At 33.9% G+C, this 17,755-nt stretch overlaps 2 protein-coding genes across 2 annotated transcripts in view; both read left to right on the forward strand.

Annotated features, from left to right (window-relative positions):
- Positions 1-2,838, forward strand: part of LOC125830373 (probable inactive nicotinamidase At3g16190) — a 14,179-nt gene extending 11,341 nt beyond the window's left edge. The window contains exons 2-5 of the mRNA XM_049509557.1: positions 314-421; positions 1,627-1,861; positions 2,455-2,571; positions 2,753-2,838. Of these exons, the coding sequence (XP_049365514.1) occupies positions 314-421; positions 1,627-1,861; positions 2,455-2,571; positions 2,753-2,838 (546 nt within the window). The remainder of the gene's footprint in view (positions 1-313; positions 422-1,626; positions 1,862-2,454; positions 2,572-2,752) is intronic.
- Positions 2,839-13,960: 11,122 nt separating this feature from the next.
- Positions 13,961-16,613, forward strand: LOC125830466 (protein JINGUBANG-like). The gene is made up of 2 exons (XM_049509662.1): positions 13,961-14,599; positions 15,876-16,613. Exons 1-2 carry the CDS (start codon positions 13,961-13,963, stop codon positions 16,605-16,607), a joined length of 1,371 nt encoding a protein of 456 aa, XP_049365619.1. The 3' UTR covers positions 16,608-16,613.
- The last annotated feature ends 1,142 nt before the right edge of the window (positions 16,614-17,755 follow it).

A 17,755-nucleotide genomic window follows, 5' to 3' on the forward strand; every position in this document is an offset into this window, starting at 1 on the left:
TGATGTTTTTCTCTTGTTATAAACTAAATAAACACACCTTAGCTAGATAACTTGTAAATATACTTATATACCGTGGCGGAGATAGGTGGAGGCTTGTGGATTCGGATGAATCCAGACCCTGTATTTTTATTAGACAATTTAATCAATATATATGTGTATTAACTTTTAAACTCCTAACAAAATTGATTGATAACTCAGTGGTAAGGAAGGACGGTGAAAATGTTTTTCACACTAGTGTAATTGTGGATTTAAACCCCGCTATCAACAAAAAATTCTCCTAACCCTGGCTCCGCCTTTGCTTATATGTTTCCAGAAAGACTTTATAAGTGGGCCAGTGAAAGTAAAAGGAGGTGAAGCTATCGTCCCCAACGTTATCAAGGCTGTTCAAGTTGCAAGAAAATGTGGCATTCATATAGTTTGGGTATCGATCTTTTTCGACCTTTTCATTTATTATCGCAAAACCTTCTTGTTTTCATAACTTTCTGTCAATCTACACCTCAATTCCAAACTAGTTTAAGTCAGTTATATTAAATTTTCATATTCTTTGATGGAATTTTAGTGGATTTGTTGTGTATTTTCTTATTATCGAGAGGCACATTCGTCCTACATGGCACCCTACATGACAATTATGTATTCTATGTGACATCCTACGTGTATTATGCTACATAGGACACATATGTCTACTTGTTCAATTTTATACAAGTTTAAGAGTCTGTTTGACATTGCTACTAAAAACTGCTTATTTTCCAAAGCACTTTTTTAAAATAACTTTTTAGAAAAGTTCTTTTGAAAAAAAACAATTTGTGTTTGACTAATTTTTAAAAAAAAAGTACTTTTGGGAGTCAAATTATGATTAAGGGTAAGTATTAATGTACTTTTAATATTAAGATTATTTTATAAAGAGAAACTAGTTTAAACATCTATTACAAAAAATGAAATAAATTTTTTATTTTTATTAAAATAAAATGTTCATATTCAAATTTTCAATTAATATTATACATTTTTTTGAAGGGTAGAAATTTTTAATTGTTATGTTTTTTCTTTTTTTTTTTTCCTAATCTTACAAAAATATTATTGTTACCTTTTTCTTGTTTTCTAATTTTGTAAAATAATAAATAAAATAATAATACGCAAATGGAAAATAAAATATAAAATTTATTATATAAAAATAAAAAATAAAATTATTAAATGAAACTTAACCAAACATATGAGATATGTTAATTAAGTAATTAAATAAATATATATATATATATATATGGAAGGGACATTTTAGTCTTGATCAAAATAAAAATACTTCTGCTTTTTTTAAGAAGCAGAACTTTATAACTTCTTCCCAGCAACCGAAAATTTGTTTATTGTCTTATTTAAAAGCACTGTTACAGGTTTGTCAAACACTTACTTTTTCAGGAAAAAAATGTTTTTTTTTCCAAAACAAATGCTTCTGGGCTTCCAACAGCAATGTCAAACAGGCTCTAAGTGCCTACTTGTACATATTCAAAGTTAAGTCAGTTGAAGTCAAGTTAAATGTCATGTTTATGCATTATGCCTAAGGTAAAGTAAGATAATTTCCTCTAACAACATAATTGTGACCAACAATTAACAATATTATGACATTATTTTGTGTAGGTTGTACGTGAGATTGATCCTTTAGGGAGAGATGTTGAATTATTTCGTCGTCACTTTTATACTGCTGCCAAAACAAAAGTGGCATCAAAGGGAAGTGTTGGGGCTGAACTTGTTGATGGACTAATTATTGAAGAAAATGATTACAAATTGGTCAAAACACGTTTTAGTGCTTTTCTCAACACACACCTTCATTCATATCTTCACACTAATGGCATAACAGATTTGGTCATCACTGGTAATTAAATACTGGAATTATAATTTTTTTTCAAGATGTTTATTAAGGGTAGATGAGTAAAAATACATCTTACTTTCTAGAAATGAGTAGTTTTCTTAATAAGGGTGTACCTAAACAAAGAGCAATTAACAACACAATTTTTTCTGAATCTTCGTATCAAGTCATAAAATTAAAACTAAAACAAAGGGGGTATATAACATTTATGTAATTAAATAAAATTATTATTTACGAGTACCTTTTGAGTAACTTGATTATATAAAGATCTTTTACATTGTTACCTGATTATATAAAAGTCTTTTACATTGTTAGTACACTAAACATGAACTCAACTGAAAAATTACTAGATACAACATACTAAGATATACAAAGTGAGTAAACTTTTCTGGACATGGTAAGGCGAATTGTTTTGGAGGTGAGATATGAAGGTATAAGTTTTTGTATAAGTAATAGGAGTACTATGTTTGATAATTGATTAGAAGGTAATTAAATTAATTCATTTATAATTTTAATATAGCGTTTGGTTTGTAATTTTGAAACTCCTATAAATAATATATGAATAAATTATTTATTATTATTATTTTTTCTTTTTGTAGGTGTCCAAACTCCAAATTGCATACGACAGACTGTGTTTGATGCAGTATCATTGGACTATAAGCATGTCTCAGTTATCACTGATGGAACAGCTGCAGCAACACCTGATGTACACACTGGTATGATGCTTCATTTTTTAATTGATTCCCCCTCCGTCTCAACTTATATGACGTTATTTAAATTATCACAAAATTTATCAAAAATATAAGGCGTTTAGGAAAAACAAAAGAACAAGATTTATGGATAATTCACATAGCATTGCAAGCTACTAACATGCTCAAAATTCTCTTTGTACATCAGCCAACATATTTGACATGAAAAATATTGGAGTGGTGACTCCTACATTAGAAGAATGGTGCCAATCTACAGAGAAATACATCAGTTGAACTCAACATAAATGTATTTTCTTGAAGCTTCATGCACGTGTGTGATATACTTGGGTGTTTATTCTAGTCATGTTATATAAAATGACATGATGAAATTCCAAAATAATTACATATGATGATAACATGCAATTTTAATTATCTTATATTTGTATCACGTACTTATCCATGTACACTGCACTAATAATGATCTTCAGTGGCTATTAGTTTATGACAATAACTTGATTGCTACTAAATATATGTTTTTAGAGGTACTTATATTATTGAGAAAACAGTCAAATACCCCCTCAATCTATTACCCAATTCTCAACTACACACTTATACTTTACGGGGGTCCTATTACCCCCCTAGAGTATTTTAAACACAGTTATTGACACAATTAAAATGTCACCCCCAAATCTTTGTTGCTAAGTGTAATACACACCTATTTTTTTCAGACTAAAAAAATTAAAAAAAACTCATCACCAAAATACATCAGTTGTTTTATATTTTTTCTCCACCATTCCATTCATCTTCCTAAATCATCCCTTTTTTCTCCATTGTTCCCAAATGTCTCATCTTCTCCAATCCACCTCCATCTCCATCACACCCATCCTCCTCCGTCCTTCTTCTATCTTTTCGATTATTTATTTACACAAAATCTTGTTGTTATTGTTGAACTCAATAAATTTGACATGAATGTTGAATCTTTTACTATGGTATTTTACTGCCATTATGGTCTAGTTCTGCATCCATTGCTTTTTTTTGATAGATTTGAAGATGAAATTTTTCTTGCCAAATTTCAAATTCTAATACCCACTTTCAATTTCAATCAAGAAACTCATAAATTTCAAATTCTAAAACCCACTTTCAGTTCCAATCAAGAAACTCGGGTTGCTACAATAATCGAAAAGATTTCTCTAGCAGAAGCTATAATATCATTTTTCAATGTCGAATTGAAAGTATTTTCCATTGACGTGAAGAAATTAAAGGATTATCATTAACTTTCTTTTGGTTATATTGTCTATTTTTAGGAAAGATTTGAAAGGGTTGGTCATGAAATAGTTCATTGTGGATTAAAAGTGAAAAAATGAAAAAAAATAAAAATTGTATAGGTGCTTGCCATGGCAGCCATGACAAAATTTAATTGCAGAGGTGTAAATGTTGAAGGAGGGAAATAGTTAGAGAGAGAGAAAGAGAGAGTATGTAATTGTAATTAATTAAATTTATTTATTAATTATATTGAATTCAATTAAACAATGACACTTGCTTAATCATTTAATTTTGACTGATTTATTTGTCTTACACTTGCCTTTAGGAAAGTGAACGCACTTGTTGTGCCACATCAACACTTAAGGGTGTCAATATCTCTGTTTAAAATACTTCAAGGGGTAATAGGACCTCGATAAAGTATTGGTGTGTAGTTGAGAATTGGGTAATAGGTTGATGGGGTATTTGGATGTTTTCTCTATATTATTCGTGACAATTACATTTTAGAACTCTTTGTAAATGCCACTAAAGCCTACAGTAGGATTGAATCCAATGATAATTAACTAATGCTGGTAAATAAGAATGACAATGGAGCAGAGCGGTTTGCTTTTAGATTTTTTCCGTGGATTCACAAAACTTTCAAACAACTATGAAGCAACATTCGGTACAAAAAAAGAACCTTTTTGTGGGAACACAACTCGCCATAAAAAGTCAAAATATTGCCACTAATAACCTGTCATGGCGACCCATGGTTCATTGGCTATACTAAGGGTGTGTTTGGTATGAAGGAAAATATTTTCCGGAAAATGTTTTCCAATTTTCTCATGTTTGGTTGGGTTAAATGTTTTGAAAAATGTTTTCCAAATCAACTCATTTTCCTCAAATTTAAGGAAAATGACTTCCCTTCAAAACTTAAGGAAAACATTTTCTAAACTCTCTTCCAACTTCCAATTAAAAAAAAATTGTTGAAAAAATCAATTTATTTTGTTCCTACACTCAAACCAACCCCAACCACCCCCCCTCCAATTTTATTTTTTTTAAAGTTTGTTTTTAAATTCAATATTTTTACCCCACCCGTACTCCCACCCCCTACCACCACCCCTCCCAAAAATATATTAAAAATTGTTTTTAAAAGATATTTTTAATTTCAATTTTTTATTTTTTACCCCCCTCCCCCTACCCTCGCCCCCGCCCCCCAGCCCCTATCAGCCCGCACCCCCTTCAAAAAGAAAAAAATTTAAGTTTATTTTTAAAAAATATTATTTCATTTTTCACCCTTACTCTCGACCCCCCTACCCATTCCCCACCCACCCCCTACCAGCCCCCCCACTCCCCAAAAAAAAATTTAAGTTTGTTTTTAAAAAATATTTTCGACTTTAAAATTTCATTTTTTCACCCCTACCCTCGACCCCACCTCACCCCCTACCAGCCACCCCCCCCACCTCCCAAAAAAAAATTTTAAGTTTGTTTTTAAAAAATATTTTCGACTTCAAAATTTCATTTTTTCACCCCTACCCTCGACCCCCCCACTCCCTACCAGCCCCCCCCCCCCTCCCAAAAAAAAAAGTTTAAGTTTGTTTTTAAAAAATATTTTCGACTTCAAAATTTCATTTTTTCACCCCTACCCTCGACCCCCCCACCCACCCACCCCCTACCAGCCCCCCCCCCCCCCCCCCCCCTCCCAAAAAAAAAAGTTTAAGTTTGTTTTTAAAAAATATTTTCGACTTCAAAATTTCATTTTTTCACCCCTACCCTCGACCCCCCACCCACCCAACCCCTACCAGCCCCCCCACCCCACAAAAAAAAATTTAAGTTTGTTTTTAAAAAATATTTTTAACTTTAAAATTTCAATTTTTCACCCCTACCCTCGACCCCCCCACCCACGCCCTACCAGCCCCCCATCCCCCCATCCCCCAAAAAAAATTTTAAGTTTTTTTTAAAAAAAAATATTTTTAACTTCAAAATTTCAATTTTTCACCCCTACCCTCGACCCCCCCCCCCTACCAGCCCCCACCCCAAAAAAAAATTAAGTTTGTTTTTAAAAAATATTTTCAATTTCAAAAATTATTTTCTACTCTAGTAAAAATAAAAGAAATTTTTCAAAAACATTTTTCATTCATAAATCAAACACAAAAAATCTTTTCCGAAAAATATTTTCTACTCACCAACCAAACATGGAAAAATAAGTCAAAATCCAACTTGTTTTCCAAGAAAACATTTTCTAGGAAAATATTTTCCATGGAAAACATTTTCCTTCATACCAAACACACCCTAAGTGGTTGATACTTTTCCGTGGCAACAACACAAGTCATCACCAAAGATCTAGTTTTTGTGGCGACTACTGTCGCCACAAAAATGTCTCAAAATTGCCACGAAAACCACCCAACAAAAACATAAAATATTGGAAAAATAGTGAACAACTATTTTGTTTTTTGTCCAATTATTTAATTGCAATTACAATACTTTTTCCACTTTTCAAATATATAAATAATTTCTTTTCCATTCACCCTATCCCAATTTTTAACACCCCTCTCTAGGAGCTCCCACATTATGCTTCCTTGGGGAATTGAACTCATAACCTTAAAGTTGGAAATGGAGTGCTTACCATCCGATCAACTCTCTCCTTGTCTCTCATTTTTATTTTATTTTTAACTTCATTCACTTTTTTCAAATTTAGCTTGTATAGAAATAATATATTATATGATCATATATACACATACACAAATACGTGAAATTTACCAACACAATTCATTCAATTGTAGATTATATTTGATGTCTATCAATATTTGACAAGAATTGGTCTCATGAAATTCATGTGTAGACAGTAAACACTAGTTAATCCCTCAAAGGGCCACCAAGGCATCATGCTCAAACTGACGACCACGAATTTGTTCCAAAAGAGATGATTGAACCCCAACATAGGCTAGAACCTTCATAGAATCTGACATTTCATGCCGAATCATCCTGTTGGCTAAAGACTAAATGTCTAGAGCCAACGGTCACTCCGTGTCACGCCCCGAGCCTACACCCTGGACGTGGCCGGCACTCGAAGACCATTTCTGGTCCCCAAGCGAACCCTCATCCTGGCTGACTCCAAGCGGAATACTAACTTAAGCATACAAGAGCTTAAAACTGAATAAGAGTTTATAAACTCAACTTTATAAATCTTTAACTCAAAAGAAAACTCTGTATAATAGAATATATATACAACTCGCCATAAAAGGCAACTTTAGTCTTCAAAACATTTAACAAAATAAATGAAGAGACTTCTGAAACTCTATTGTCTATCTATGAAGCCTCTAACTGATAAAGATGGAAGCCGGGACAAGACCCTCGACCTCCTAACAACTGATACAACTGAAAGGTAAATGAAATCCTCCGGAAGCAAAGAGGCTTGTCATAGCTAACTGGAACTCCCGGATGTATCAACGAATCTCCTGTTGATGATCCTGAATACCTGTGTCTGCATCATAAAAAGATGCAGGCCAAATGGCTCAGTACGTGGAATGTACGAGTATGTAAGCTAGAAAGCTAAACAACATAGGCTAGAAGAAAAACTGGAATAAATTGAATAACTTACCTCTTTTCAAACTTTCTCAACTCAAGGAATACCCAAAACTACTCAAACTTACTCAAATCAGAAGATAGATACTGGACTCAGAGACAGATACTCAACTCAAAGATAGATACTCAACTCAAAGATAGATACTCAACTCAAGATAGATACTCAACTCAAGGATATATATTTAACTCAAGATATATACTTAACTCAAAAATACTTAACTCAAGGATACTCGACTCTTGAATAACTGAACTCAACCTGACTGACTTCTTTCAATATAAGGCAATTTAAAACAAGTGCGATATAAAGAAAGACTGTTTAAAACATGCTATAAACTCTGAGTGTATACAAGGATACAATAAGCCTGAGATGTATATAGAAATACAATTGAACTGATGTATATAAAATACAATAATTTCTGTGTATGAAAATACAATAACTGCTGTGGGAGTTTCTCTAACCGACAACCATCACATAAGAGCTATAGTGATGATACAGCGATCGACCTCACGCTGCCAGAGCATCTTATACCCGGCCAAAGGTATAAGACCTGAACTGCCTAATGGATCCACTAGTCTAATCTGAAAAGGATTCATCTAAAAAGTATGATCATTTTCTACCCATGGTGGCTAACATGGTTCTATGGGGGCTGTGGGTTCTTTGAACGCTCCCCCAATTCGGTGCTCAATACTACTCCCAAAAATGTACTGGCTCTTATGTTTTTAAAACATATTTATTCCTGCTGATATGAGATAATTACTCAAAAACTAGCCCAAAGGCTCTTTTGGAAATCTCAGTTTCCAACCTTGTTTAAATGTAAAAACATTTCTTTAAAACTTCTTTGGGAATACATAGTTCCCTAATAACTTTGAGAAATGAACTCAACTCTTTACTCTTTACTTTACTTGAAACTCGATACTTTGACTCAACTTGAAACTCTTTACTCAACTTGAAACTCTTAACTTGGAACTCTTCATTCTTTACTTAACTTGAGCCTTAAAATGAAGTTAAAACGATCAATGAAGACTCTTGGAAAACCTTAAAGACTTGTTTTGACTTACTTACTTCTAAGCTTGACTTCACTTGACTTGGAAACTAACTTCACTTGACTTTGAAACTAACTTCACTTGACTTGGAAACTAACTTCACTTGATTTGGAAACTAACTTCATTTGACTTTGAAACTAACTTCACTTGACTTGGAAACTAACTTCACTTGACTTTGAAACTAACTTCACTTGACTTGGAAACTAACTTCACTTGACTTTGATCCTAACTCACCTTGAATTGGATTATGGGTTCAAGGACTTGATTGGTGTTTGGAAGGACCTCATGATGTTTAGGAATGATTTGGAACAACCAAACTTAAGAAAAATTTTGAGAATAAATTCTGAAAACAGTGGAGTCCGCGTCCTGTCCGCGACGCGGAGAAGATTTTGTTCACAGAGGGAACAACTCCGCGACACGGACTTGTTTCATGTAAGAAGCCCGACTTTTCTCCTTCATTTTTCCAACTGTAAACCCTCTTAACTTCAAAGGTTCTAGCCCCAATCACTTAGAAACATAAAATCCCTCAACATTCAATAGAATTCAACTCAAAACCCCAACCGGAAACAAGTCCCAAATCATCAAGAATCTCAACAACAATACCAGCTATAATTTCAACAACAACAACTAACAACTTTAACAACTTCAACCACAACAACTCACAACTTTAACAACAAAACCAATCCTTTCTTAATGAATAAAAGGGGTTAGGTGTGTGGGGGAAAGGATCACCCAACACTAAAAGCTCACATACCTGATTAGGGATCACCCCCGACAAAAATCCACGACGATCCTTAGCTTCTTCTTCTCTTTCTCCTCTTCTTTTCCTCTTCTTTCTCTCTTATCTTCCAAGCCCTAACTCTCACTCTTACTCTCACTCTTTAAAATGGGACAAAAATGATCCAAACATCAGTCTAACACCTCAATATAACCCAAAGAAAAGATTAGGGAAAAGACCAAAATACCCTTAAAATTTTCGGACTAAACAAACTGCACTGTGCGACTGTGCGACTGTGCCAACAACCCAACTTCCAAAGGGCATAAGTCACTCATACGAACTCGGAATCAAGCAAACTCGGCGGCGTTGGAAAGATCATTCCAAGGGCTTTCCAGACATAACTGGAAATTCGCCTAAATCATTTTGAGCTAGGAGATACGACTGCTCAAAGTTGACCAAAAACTCACCTTTTTTCCATAGCCAAATTTTCCAGATTCTTTCCAAAATGACTATTTCCAATTCAACTCTTCTTGGAACTCAATGTGCTACACCTAGGGACCTTAACTTAACACTCAAGAAATTTTTTATTCCTCGGTAAAATCCCACTCCACATGAAGGATGGCTCGAGTCTTAGTTCGAAAATTCTCTGGGGTGTTACACTCCGAAACTGAAAGGAAGGCTAAACTATCCATATTCACAACCTTCTTACTCAAGGCATCCGCTACCACATTCACCTTGCCCGAATGATATAGAATAGAGAGATCGTAGCCCTTAAAGATATCCACTTATGCTGCCTCGAATTAAGAAAATTTGGCTCATAATATACTTCAGGATCTTGTGATCAGTATAGATCTCATGTCGGATCCCGTACAAATAATTCCTCCAAATCTTAAGCTCAAACACTATCGATATCAACTCCAACTCATGATTGGGGTAGTTTCATTGATGCACCTAAAGCCACTTTGACACAAATGCAATCACACGACTGTCAAGCCCTAAGACTATCCCCTAGATGTGATATAGTGCTTAGAGACACAAGTGACCTAAAGCTAGCCTCATGGCATGACATTACTCTAAGAATACAAAAATCAACACAAAACTAAGATATACATGTGAAAGATAAAACTGAATTATCTGAATAGAACCCATAATTGACTAATATCTGAAAGACAACATAACATAGAAGAATTAAACTGATGGTCTGAAAGCCGCTACTAATATAAGTTGCTAGGACAAACCCCAATCTAACTCTAAGTGTTTGAAACTAGAATGTATCAATACTGAAAAAATGTATCGAGGAATGGTCGGATCTCTACTCTATTTAACTGCTAGTCGACCAGACATTATGTTTAGCGTGTGCAAGTGTGCACGTTTTCAGTCTGCTCCAAAAGAATCTCACCTTACTGCAATAAAGCGAATCATTTGTTATCTCATCGGAACTACATATTTGGGATTATGATACCCTCACTCCTCTCACTTGATTTAATTGGCTACTTAGATGTTGATTTTGCATGGGACAAAAATGATCGAAAAAACACCAGTAGTACTTGCCAAATTCTAGGTCAAAGAATAATCGAAAAAGCACCAGTAGTACTTGCCAAATTCTAGGTCAATCTTTGATCTCTTACAGTAAGAAACAACCTTTGGTTGCCTTATCTACCACAGAATCGAAATATCTAATTGTGGAAAGCTGTGGTACTCAACTATTATGGATGATGCATCAATTTCTTGATTATGATCTTTTGTATGAGTCTGTCCCTATTTTTTTGTGATAATACCAGCACTTTTAGTTTATCTAAATATATTGTGCATCATTCTAGGGCTAAGCATATTGATATTAAGCATCATTTTATTCATGATCATGTTGAAAATGGTGATTTTTCTTTGGAATTTACCGATTCTGAAAATCAATTTGACTTGACACGGAGTTTAGGAAAATAAAGAAGACATCAATTAATCTTGCGGTCCTAAATTAAAGTCATGTTGAATGTACCAAAATGTCTTTTAATCTTGTGGCCTTAAATATGTCACGTGGAAAGCTTAAATTAAAGTGTTTTAAAAAGTGGAAAGGGGTCATCTTTTGAAACAGACTAAAAAAAAAGTAAGTCATTTTTTTAAACGGATTGTGTAATAGTTATTATTTACAACTAGTTATGAGTAGCTAAGCTCATAACATGGGTTATGGAACTTAGAACAAAAATGATGATGATGATAGATTTAATTGTTTGTATATAAACATATCATGGAAGGATGGCCATTGTGTATTAAGGTTCTTTTGTAAAGATTATTTTTTTAATGGTTGCAAATATTAAGAACTCGCTCGTATTCTGATCACTTTCTTGACAGAAGAGGTTAAGATTAGGAAAAAAATTATTAACAAATATTTGGAGATACCAACCTACATCTAATAGCTTCAAATAGTGATATGGTAGCTAAACTGAGGCTTTTGATAAATGAACAAATTAATTTAATATTCAAGTGCCGACAAGGACATAGGGTGATATTCTTTTAATTTGACCAACAGGCTTTAGCAGACATATATATTTGTTAGTTTTTCACAATGAACACACCTGAATGAGTTGATATTAGATTATTTGTTTGAGTTCCATGATCTAAGAATTGTAACCCTAGTTTATATTATTGGTTAAAATCTTAGAAGTTAAAGTAGTTAGTAATTTCTCACTTAAACCCCCAATCTCCAATACTAGTTACTATTAGAATTTTAATACCAAATTATAAAAATTTACAACAATATTCCCTATGAAATTCGATCTCAACGTAGTTAGTTGAGTTATTATATTTTGACATCGATTGCTTTAGTCCCAATTAAAATATAGTTTGAACGACATCAATGAATCCATTAAATTCATGAAGATCTTAACAAACAAAATAGTTACACAAGTACAAACCATAGAAAAATAAGTTATCATCCTAAACAAGGTCTTAGAAGGTACAAAACTAGAACAGGCACAAGAGATAGCTAGGAATTTAGGAAACATGTTCTTTAATAGGATGAGTGAGATATTATCTAGGATCATGTCAATGATCTTGTAGAGATTGTCTTTTGTTCATCAAGCTTGAAATTTGATCAACTCCTCAAGTTCTATGATCAACTGAGTAATCAAACTATTACTCTTTGAATTTGGTCTTTTTACTTGATCATTAATAGATTGTTCTTCTTGAGTATTACATTATGTACTACCACTATAACAAAAACAGTTTTTAGTGGCAATGAATATACACATTAACAAAGAGTGACATAATCTTTACTAGCATTAGTAAATTTCCATTGGATTCGGTGTTGCTATAAGCTTTAGGGACATTTACAAAGAATACTAAATATCGTTAAAAACATATCTTTAGCGGCAATTAAACTATTACCACTAAAACTCATTTTTGATGTAGTGTACCTATACATACATGATCACCATTCTACCCAAAAACCTTGGTATTTCCACTCATAAAAGAAGTCAATATATGCACAAAAAAAGTATAACTATGACCAAAATCACATAGACACACCTTAACTAAACTGAGGTCCTATTATCCCCCCCCCCCCCTCCGAAACCCATTTTTTTTGTAATTTGTACACCTTTTCAGCCTACGTGGCCTCTAAACATCTCCCACACGCCTCTACTAAGTGGAGTCACAAAGTGTGCCACGTAACCCAAAAGGTGTACAAAATTACAAAAGAAATGAGTTCGGGGGTAATAGGACCTTAGATTAGTTAAGGTGTGTCTCTAGGATTTCAGTCATAGTCTAAGGGGTACTTGTGCCTTATTCCACAAAAAATCAACCAAGTTCTATACAAAACAATTCTTTCTTGCAATATATTCACTTATACTCTTTCTACCATTCTCTTAGAGATTCCCAGTGTCTTCGACTGACTTAGCATATATATAACAAGATCGTAAGTAAGAGATGCAAGAACATGAGCGAGTAGTCAAGTATCACACATGTGCTTATAGTTTAAAACTAAGGACATGACAACGTGATATTAGAGTAAGGTTGCTACTAAGAAAATGAAAAACGACAATAGAACACGAAGAGGAAGAATAGGAGTTCGTTTTAGGGGTGGAATCTATTTGCAAGGTGTAAATATGGAATAAACATTATTTATGAATGTAAATACATCTCTAATACAAAAGTATCTATAATATATGTACATAGTTATGCACTATTTATACAATATCGATACATTACATATACATGCTGCTTTTTTGTTGATTTTTTTGTCCTAGGTATGTATAGTTATGTAAGAAACTGTTGATTAATATAGGGATCTATTTATGATGGATGAGTTTCCTCTCCATTATCCATTCTCTCCATTTTCCCAAGTTCCTACTCGGATGGAAGCGACGCGTCATAATTAAAAATTAAAGGTTGAGATTTAATTACCTAAATCAAGGTCCTAACTATGATTAGAATAACAAATAATTTCTTTATAATATTTCCTAATTAATGTCAATCTCATAATTCTAGCTAAAAATGATCTCAATTGATAAATATATCTAAAATTTCTCTCTTTTTTAAAAACAGTTTTTTCTTTTTTTGTTACGAAAAAATCTTTTTCTATTTTGTTCTAAATTTTTTTTTGCAGTTTTGAGTTATTGAAAGAAAAAAAGTTTAAGAAATTTCAAAAAAAAAAAATTTATGTCCATAACATAAACTCTTGTACAGTTGTTTTCTTCAGTGTATAATATTATTTGTGGGGTTGTTGATAGGTGAAAGCATTAAAACTCATTAAAAACACTACATTACATCATAATCTTCAACTCTTCATTATAGCATATTTCTTCCTCTCTTAGAAGTAGCAAACTAGAGACACCAATGGCTTCACCAATAGACCTTGAACCTCCTAATTCACTATCTTCTTCTGCTCCGTCTTTCGCCATAAGACCTAATAATAATAATAATAATAATAATCATCACAACAACATCAGCTTCTTGCGAAGCATCTCAACTAAAGAACCTTTGAATTTCTCCGAACAACTTCCCTATAGTCCGCCTCGTTTAAGCACTTCAGCACTCCCTTCCAATACATACTCCCAGCCTTCAACTCCTCGTCTTTCGTTCACACTTAACAATCCATCAACAAAGTCAGTAGATGACGATCACCCAGATTTTCATCAAACGAGTTATAGGTGCATTTCCTCTGTCCTGAAAAAAGACGGACAGATCTTGTCCGTTGCTGTATCCAACGGTCTTGTATACACGGGGTCTCAAGCTAATCTAATACGCGTGTGGAAGTTGCCAGAGTTTACTGAGTGTGATCATCTGAAGACGAGGGCATCGTCCATGGTGGTGTCGTTACAAGTGTCGAATGACATGATTTACGCAGCCTATGCTGATTGTAAGATTCGAGTTTGGCGTAGGACTTGGGAAGGTGTAATCAAGCATGTACGAGTTGCAACTATTCCGAAGGTTGGGAGTTATGTTCGAAGCTATATCTCCGGTAGAGATAAAATGGTAATTTTCCTCCTCAGTTATTCATCATTATACTTTTCTATATTTAATATTTTTTTGCGAAAATCTTAAAAGAAAGATAATATAAATCGAACATAGTAGTTAGAAGTTAATGCGTACATTAATGGTACAGTACTGTAAGATGGCATATTGGCATACTGCTTCTCTCACTGTAATACTCTGCTGGAGTAACATGCTGTAGGCTGTAGCAATTTTATTATGCATATAACAACTTTTTTGTTTGTATGTGATATGATTCTATTTAGCATAGTACGCTTCAATTTGAAAATTTGTATAAAGTTGAACAAGTAGACACATACATCTCATATTACATAAATACAAATTAGTTCGAATGTATTTCAGGCAAACTGACGAAGTCATTAATTCGTAGTGCTCAAATTTTGAATTTTTTCGTGTGTGTTCTTATTGGTCTATTAGATAGTTAAATTAATCATATAAACTATGTCATTTCTATTAATTATATACGCATTTGTCTCAATGAAATGTAAAACCCTAGGCATTTTCTACTTGAGGTTGATCGGTATAACTAAAAGAGATGATATAATTTATGTGGTTAACTTAATTACCTACTAGAATTCGAATGAAAATATGCTCTAGAAATTTAAATCGAAAGTGTCTAATTGAACCACTTTATTAAAAGTTTGAGATGTTCGATTGGAACAAGACTTAATTCAACCATCTAAATAAAATATCCAGAGAATGACTATGTATTAAAGCCTTTTGGAAATCAGTTGAACTATCTTTTTCAATTTTAAAGCTTATGTCCCAAGGACAAATAGAAAAACTCCTCAGCTGGTGCAAATCTTTATGTCATTAGGTAGCTATCTATTCAGAATATCTGTATATGGTTTGAGTTAAAAAAAAAAGAAGTTGAAGCCACTATTGCTTTTGACATTTCTAGCACTGTATTAATTGCAGCAAACTAAACAGTGACTTGTACAGTTCTGGTAGCACATTTATTTTTATTTTATTTTTTCGGTTTTACATCTGGTGTTCGGAGCACACATTAGAGATTCAATTAAATTTGGATCGCGTGTCCTCTGGTTAAGGGTGAAACAGTCTCACCAATGCACCACAACTGATGTTGGTTGGTAGCATATTTATTATTACATATGCAACTACAGCTTGCTGATTAAAGCACTGCAGGCATCTAATTTAATGCATTTTTGAAGCCTTGAGTTTCTTGTCTAACCAAAATAGTTCATTATCTTCTACTGTATAGATATAAATATTAATGTATTTTAATGAATTATGACAGATGAAGCATATGGGACCAATATCATCACTAGCAATTAACATATCAGATGACATTCTCTATTCAGCTTCCCTTGATAAAACAGTAAAAGTATGGCGAATTTCGGACCTCAAATGCATAGAAACAATCCAAGCTCATAACGATCCGATAAACGATATTGTTGTTGGTGATGATGGTGTTCTCTATACTGCTTCTGATGATGCCACGGTTTGTGTATGGCGTCGTAATTTCTGTAGTGGTGATAGGCCACATTCCCTCACTGTTACCTTACCAGCAAAATGTTCACCAGTTAAGACATTAGCCTTAACTGCTGATGGTGGGGTGCTTTATGGAGGATGTAGTGATGGTTACATTCATTATTGGTTAAAAGGTTGGTTTTCAGGGCAATTACAATATGGAGGTGCACTTCTTGGACATACACATGCTGTTATGTGTTTGGCTAGTATGGCTAATTATTTGGTCAGTGGTTCAGCTGACTCAACATGTAGGGTGTGGTTTAGGGAGCAACAAGATTGTCAACATGTTTGTGTAGCCATTTTGCAAGGCCATAGAGGGCCTATTAGGTGTGTTGCCGCGTTCCCTATACTAGTGAACGAGGAGAATGAAGATGGTTGCACCGTTTGCACAGGAAGTCTTGATGGAGTACTCAAGATGTGGCGTGTGAGACGCACTAGCATTAGCAATAAGGGCAAAGGTTCTTCACAGAATGCTTGCGAATATTTTGAAATCGCTTAAATGTAGACACCCTTTTTCTTTTTTTCTTGCAAGATGCATTGTTTTTAACCAAAGACGGATTCAAGATTTTAATTGTGACAATATATAGGTACAGATTTGCCCTGTTTTCAACATTGAGATAAGAGTAAAAGTGGCCAATGTATTCTTTATGCCATGTCCTCACAGATTGAGATCCAGCAACATAGCAACTAGCAAGTAAATAAATATTCTAGAACTCTTTTTATAGTTAATCTTCCTTTTAATTTGTATTGTAATATCTAAATATACTATCAGTTGACTTTGTAATCCACTCTATATACTTTTTCCTATTTTTACCATTTTTAATTCCTCTCTATACCAGGGGGACTGAGTTGTCTGAGTTGTACATGTGCACCCGTTAACTTTGGAAAAGATCAAGCAGAAACTAGGATAAAATTAATAGTGCACCCATGTGGAGCATAGGAGTGCTCTTGTGCTGCTGGTACAAGGCAGAGGAACCACCTATGAGACCTGAGTTCGAATCCGCACCCGAAGTCTTCAAATCCTGAGTTCACTTCGGACTCTACCCTCCCCAAACCCCATATGTGGGATTTCATTGGGAATTATGTTGTTGTAATTTAAAGCTTTTAAAGACAATTCAACATAGTATCAGAGTAAACGGCCCCATTTATATTAAGACAACACGAACATCAATGAAAAACTGAAAAATGTATACCCTGCCACTTCAACATATTTACTCAGCCTTGTGACATTCTTGATTGTAGAAAGTAAACATTATAGAATGGGAGAACTTGCTAAGCTACAACACGATAAAAATGAGGCAAGCAATAGTTGTCTGCTTAAGCCAATTTCATTAGCTGAGTTTTGAATCGTCTGTTCAACTCCTCTAACTCTGTTGCTGGCTTTGTTGTGGCTGCAACTGCGATTCACTTCCTGCACCAGAATCCGAATGATTGCTGTGAGATTGTCTTCTCTTTCGCAGCTGACAAAGAAAGTAACATAGTATCTTTAAACCGATAAGGGATCCTATAATTATGAGAGCCGAGATTATAAGTGATCTGGAAGAAGAGTGCTTGCACCCAAATATGATGCTTACACACACCATAGAGTATTCAGAGTTTAGACGCTGTGAATTCTGAATTGATCATATATTGTATGTCATTTCTGCT

This window comes from Solanum verrucosum, unplaced genomic scaffold, assembly GCF_900185275.1.
Source record: "Solanum verrucosum unplaced genomic scaffold, falcon-dt-bn FXZP01000228.1, whole genome shotgun sequence".
NCBI classification, from domain to species: domain Eukaryota; kingdom Viridiplantae; phylum Streptophyta; class Magnoliopsida; order Solanales; family Solanaceae; genus Solanum; species Solanum verrucosum.

Bases quoted from the DNA above. Each gene is read 5' to 3' on its own strand.
- LOC125830466 (XM_049509662.1), top strand. From the start codon at position 13,961: ATGGCTTCACCAATAGACCTTGAACCTCCTAATTCACTATCTTCTTCT. The intron at 14,600-15,875 runs GTAATTTTCCTC...GAATTATGACAG, and splicing joins TCTCCGGTAGAGATAAAATG to ATGAAGCATATGGGACCAAT.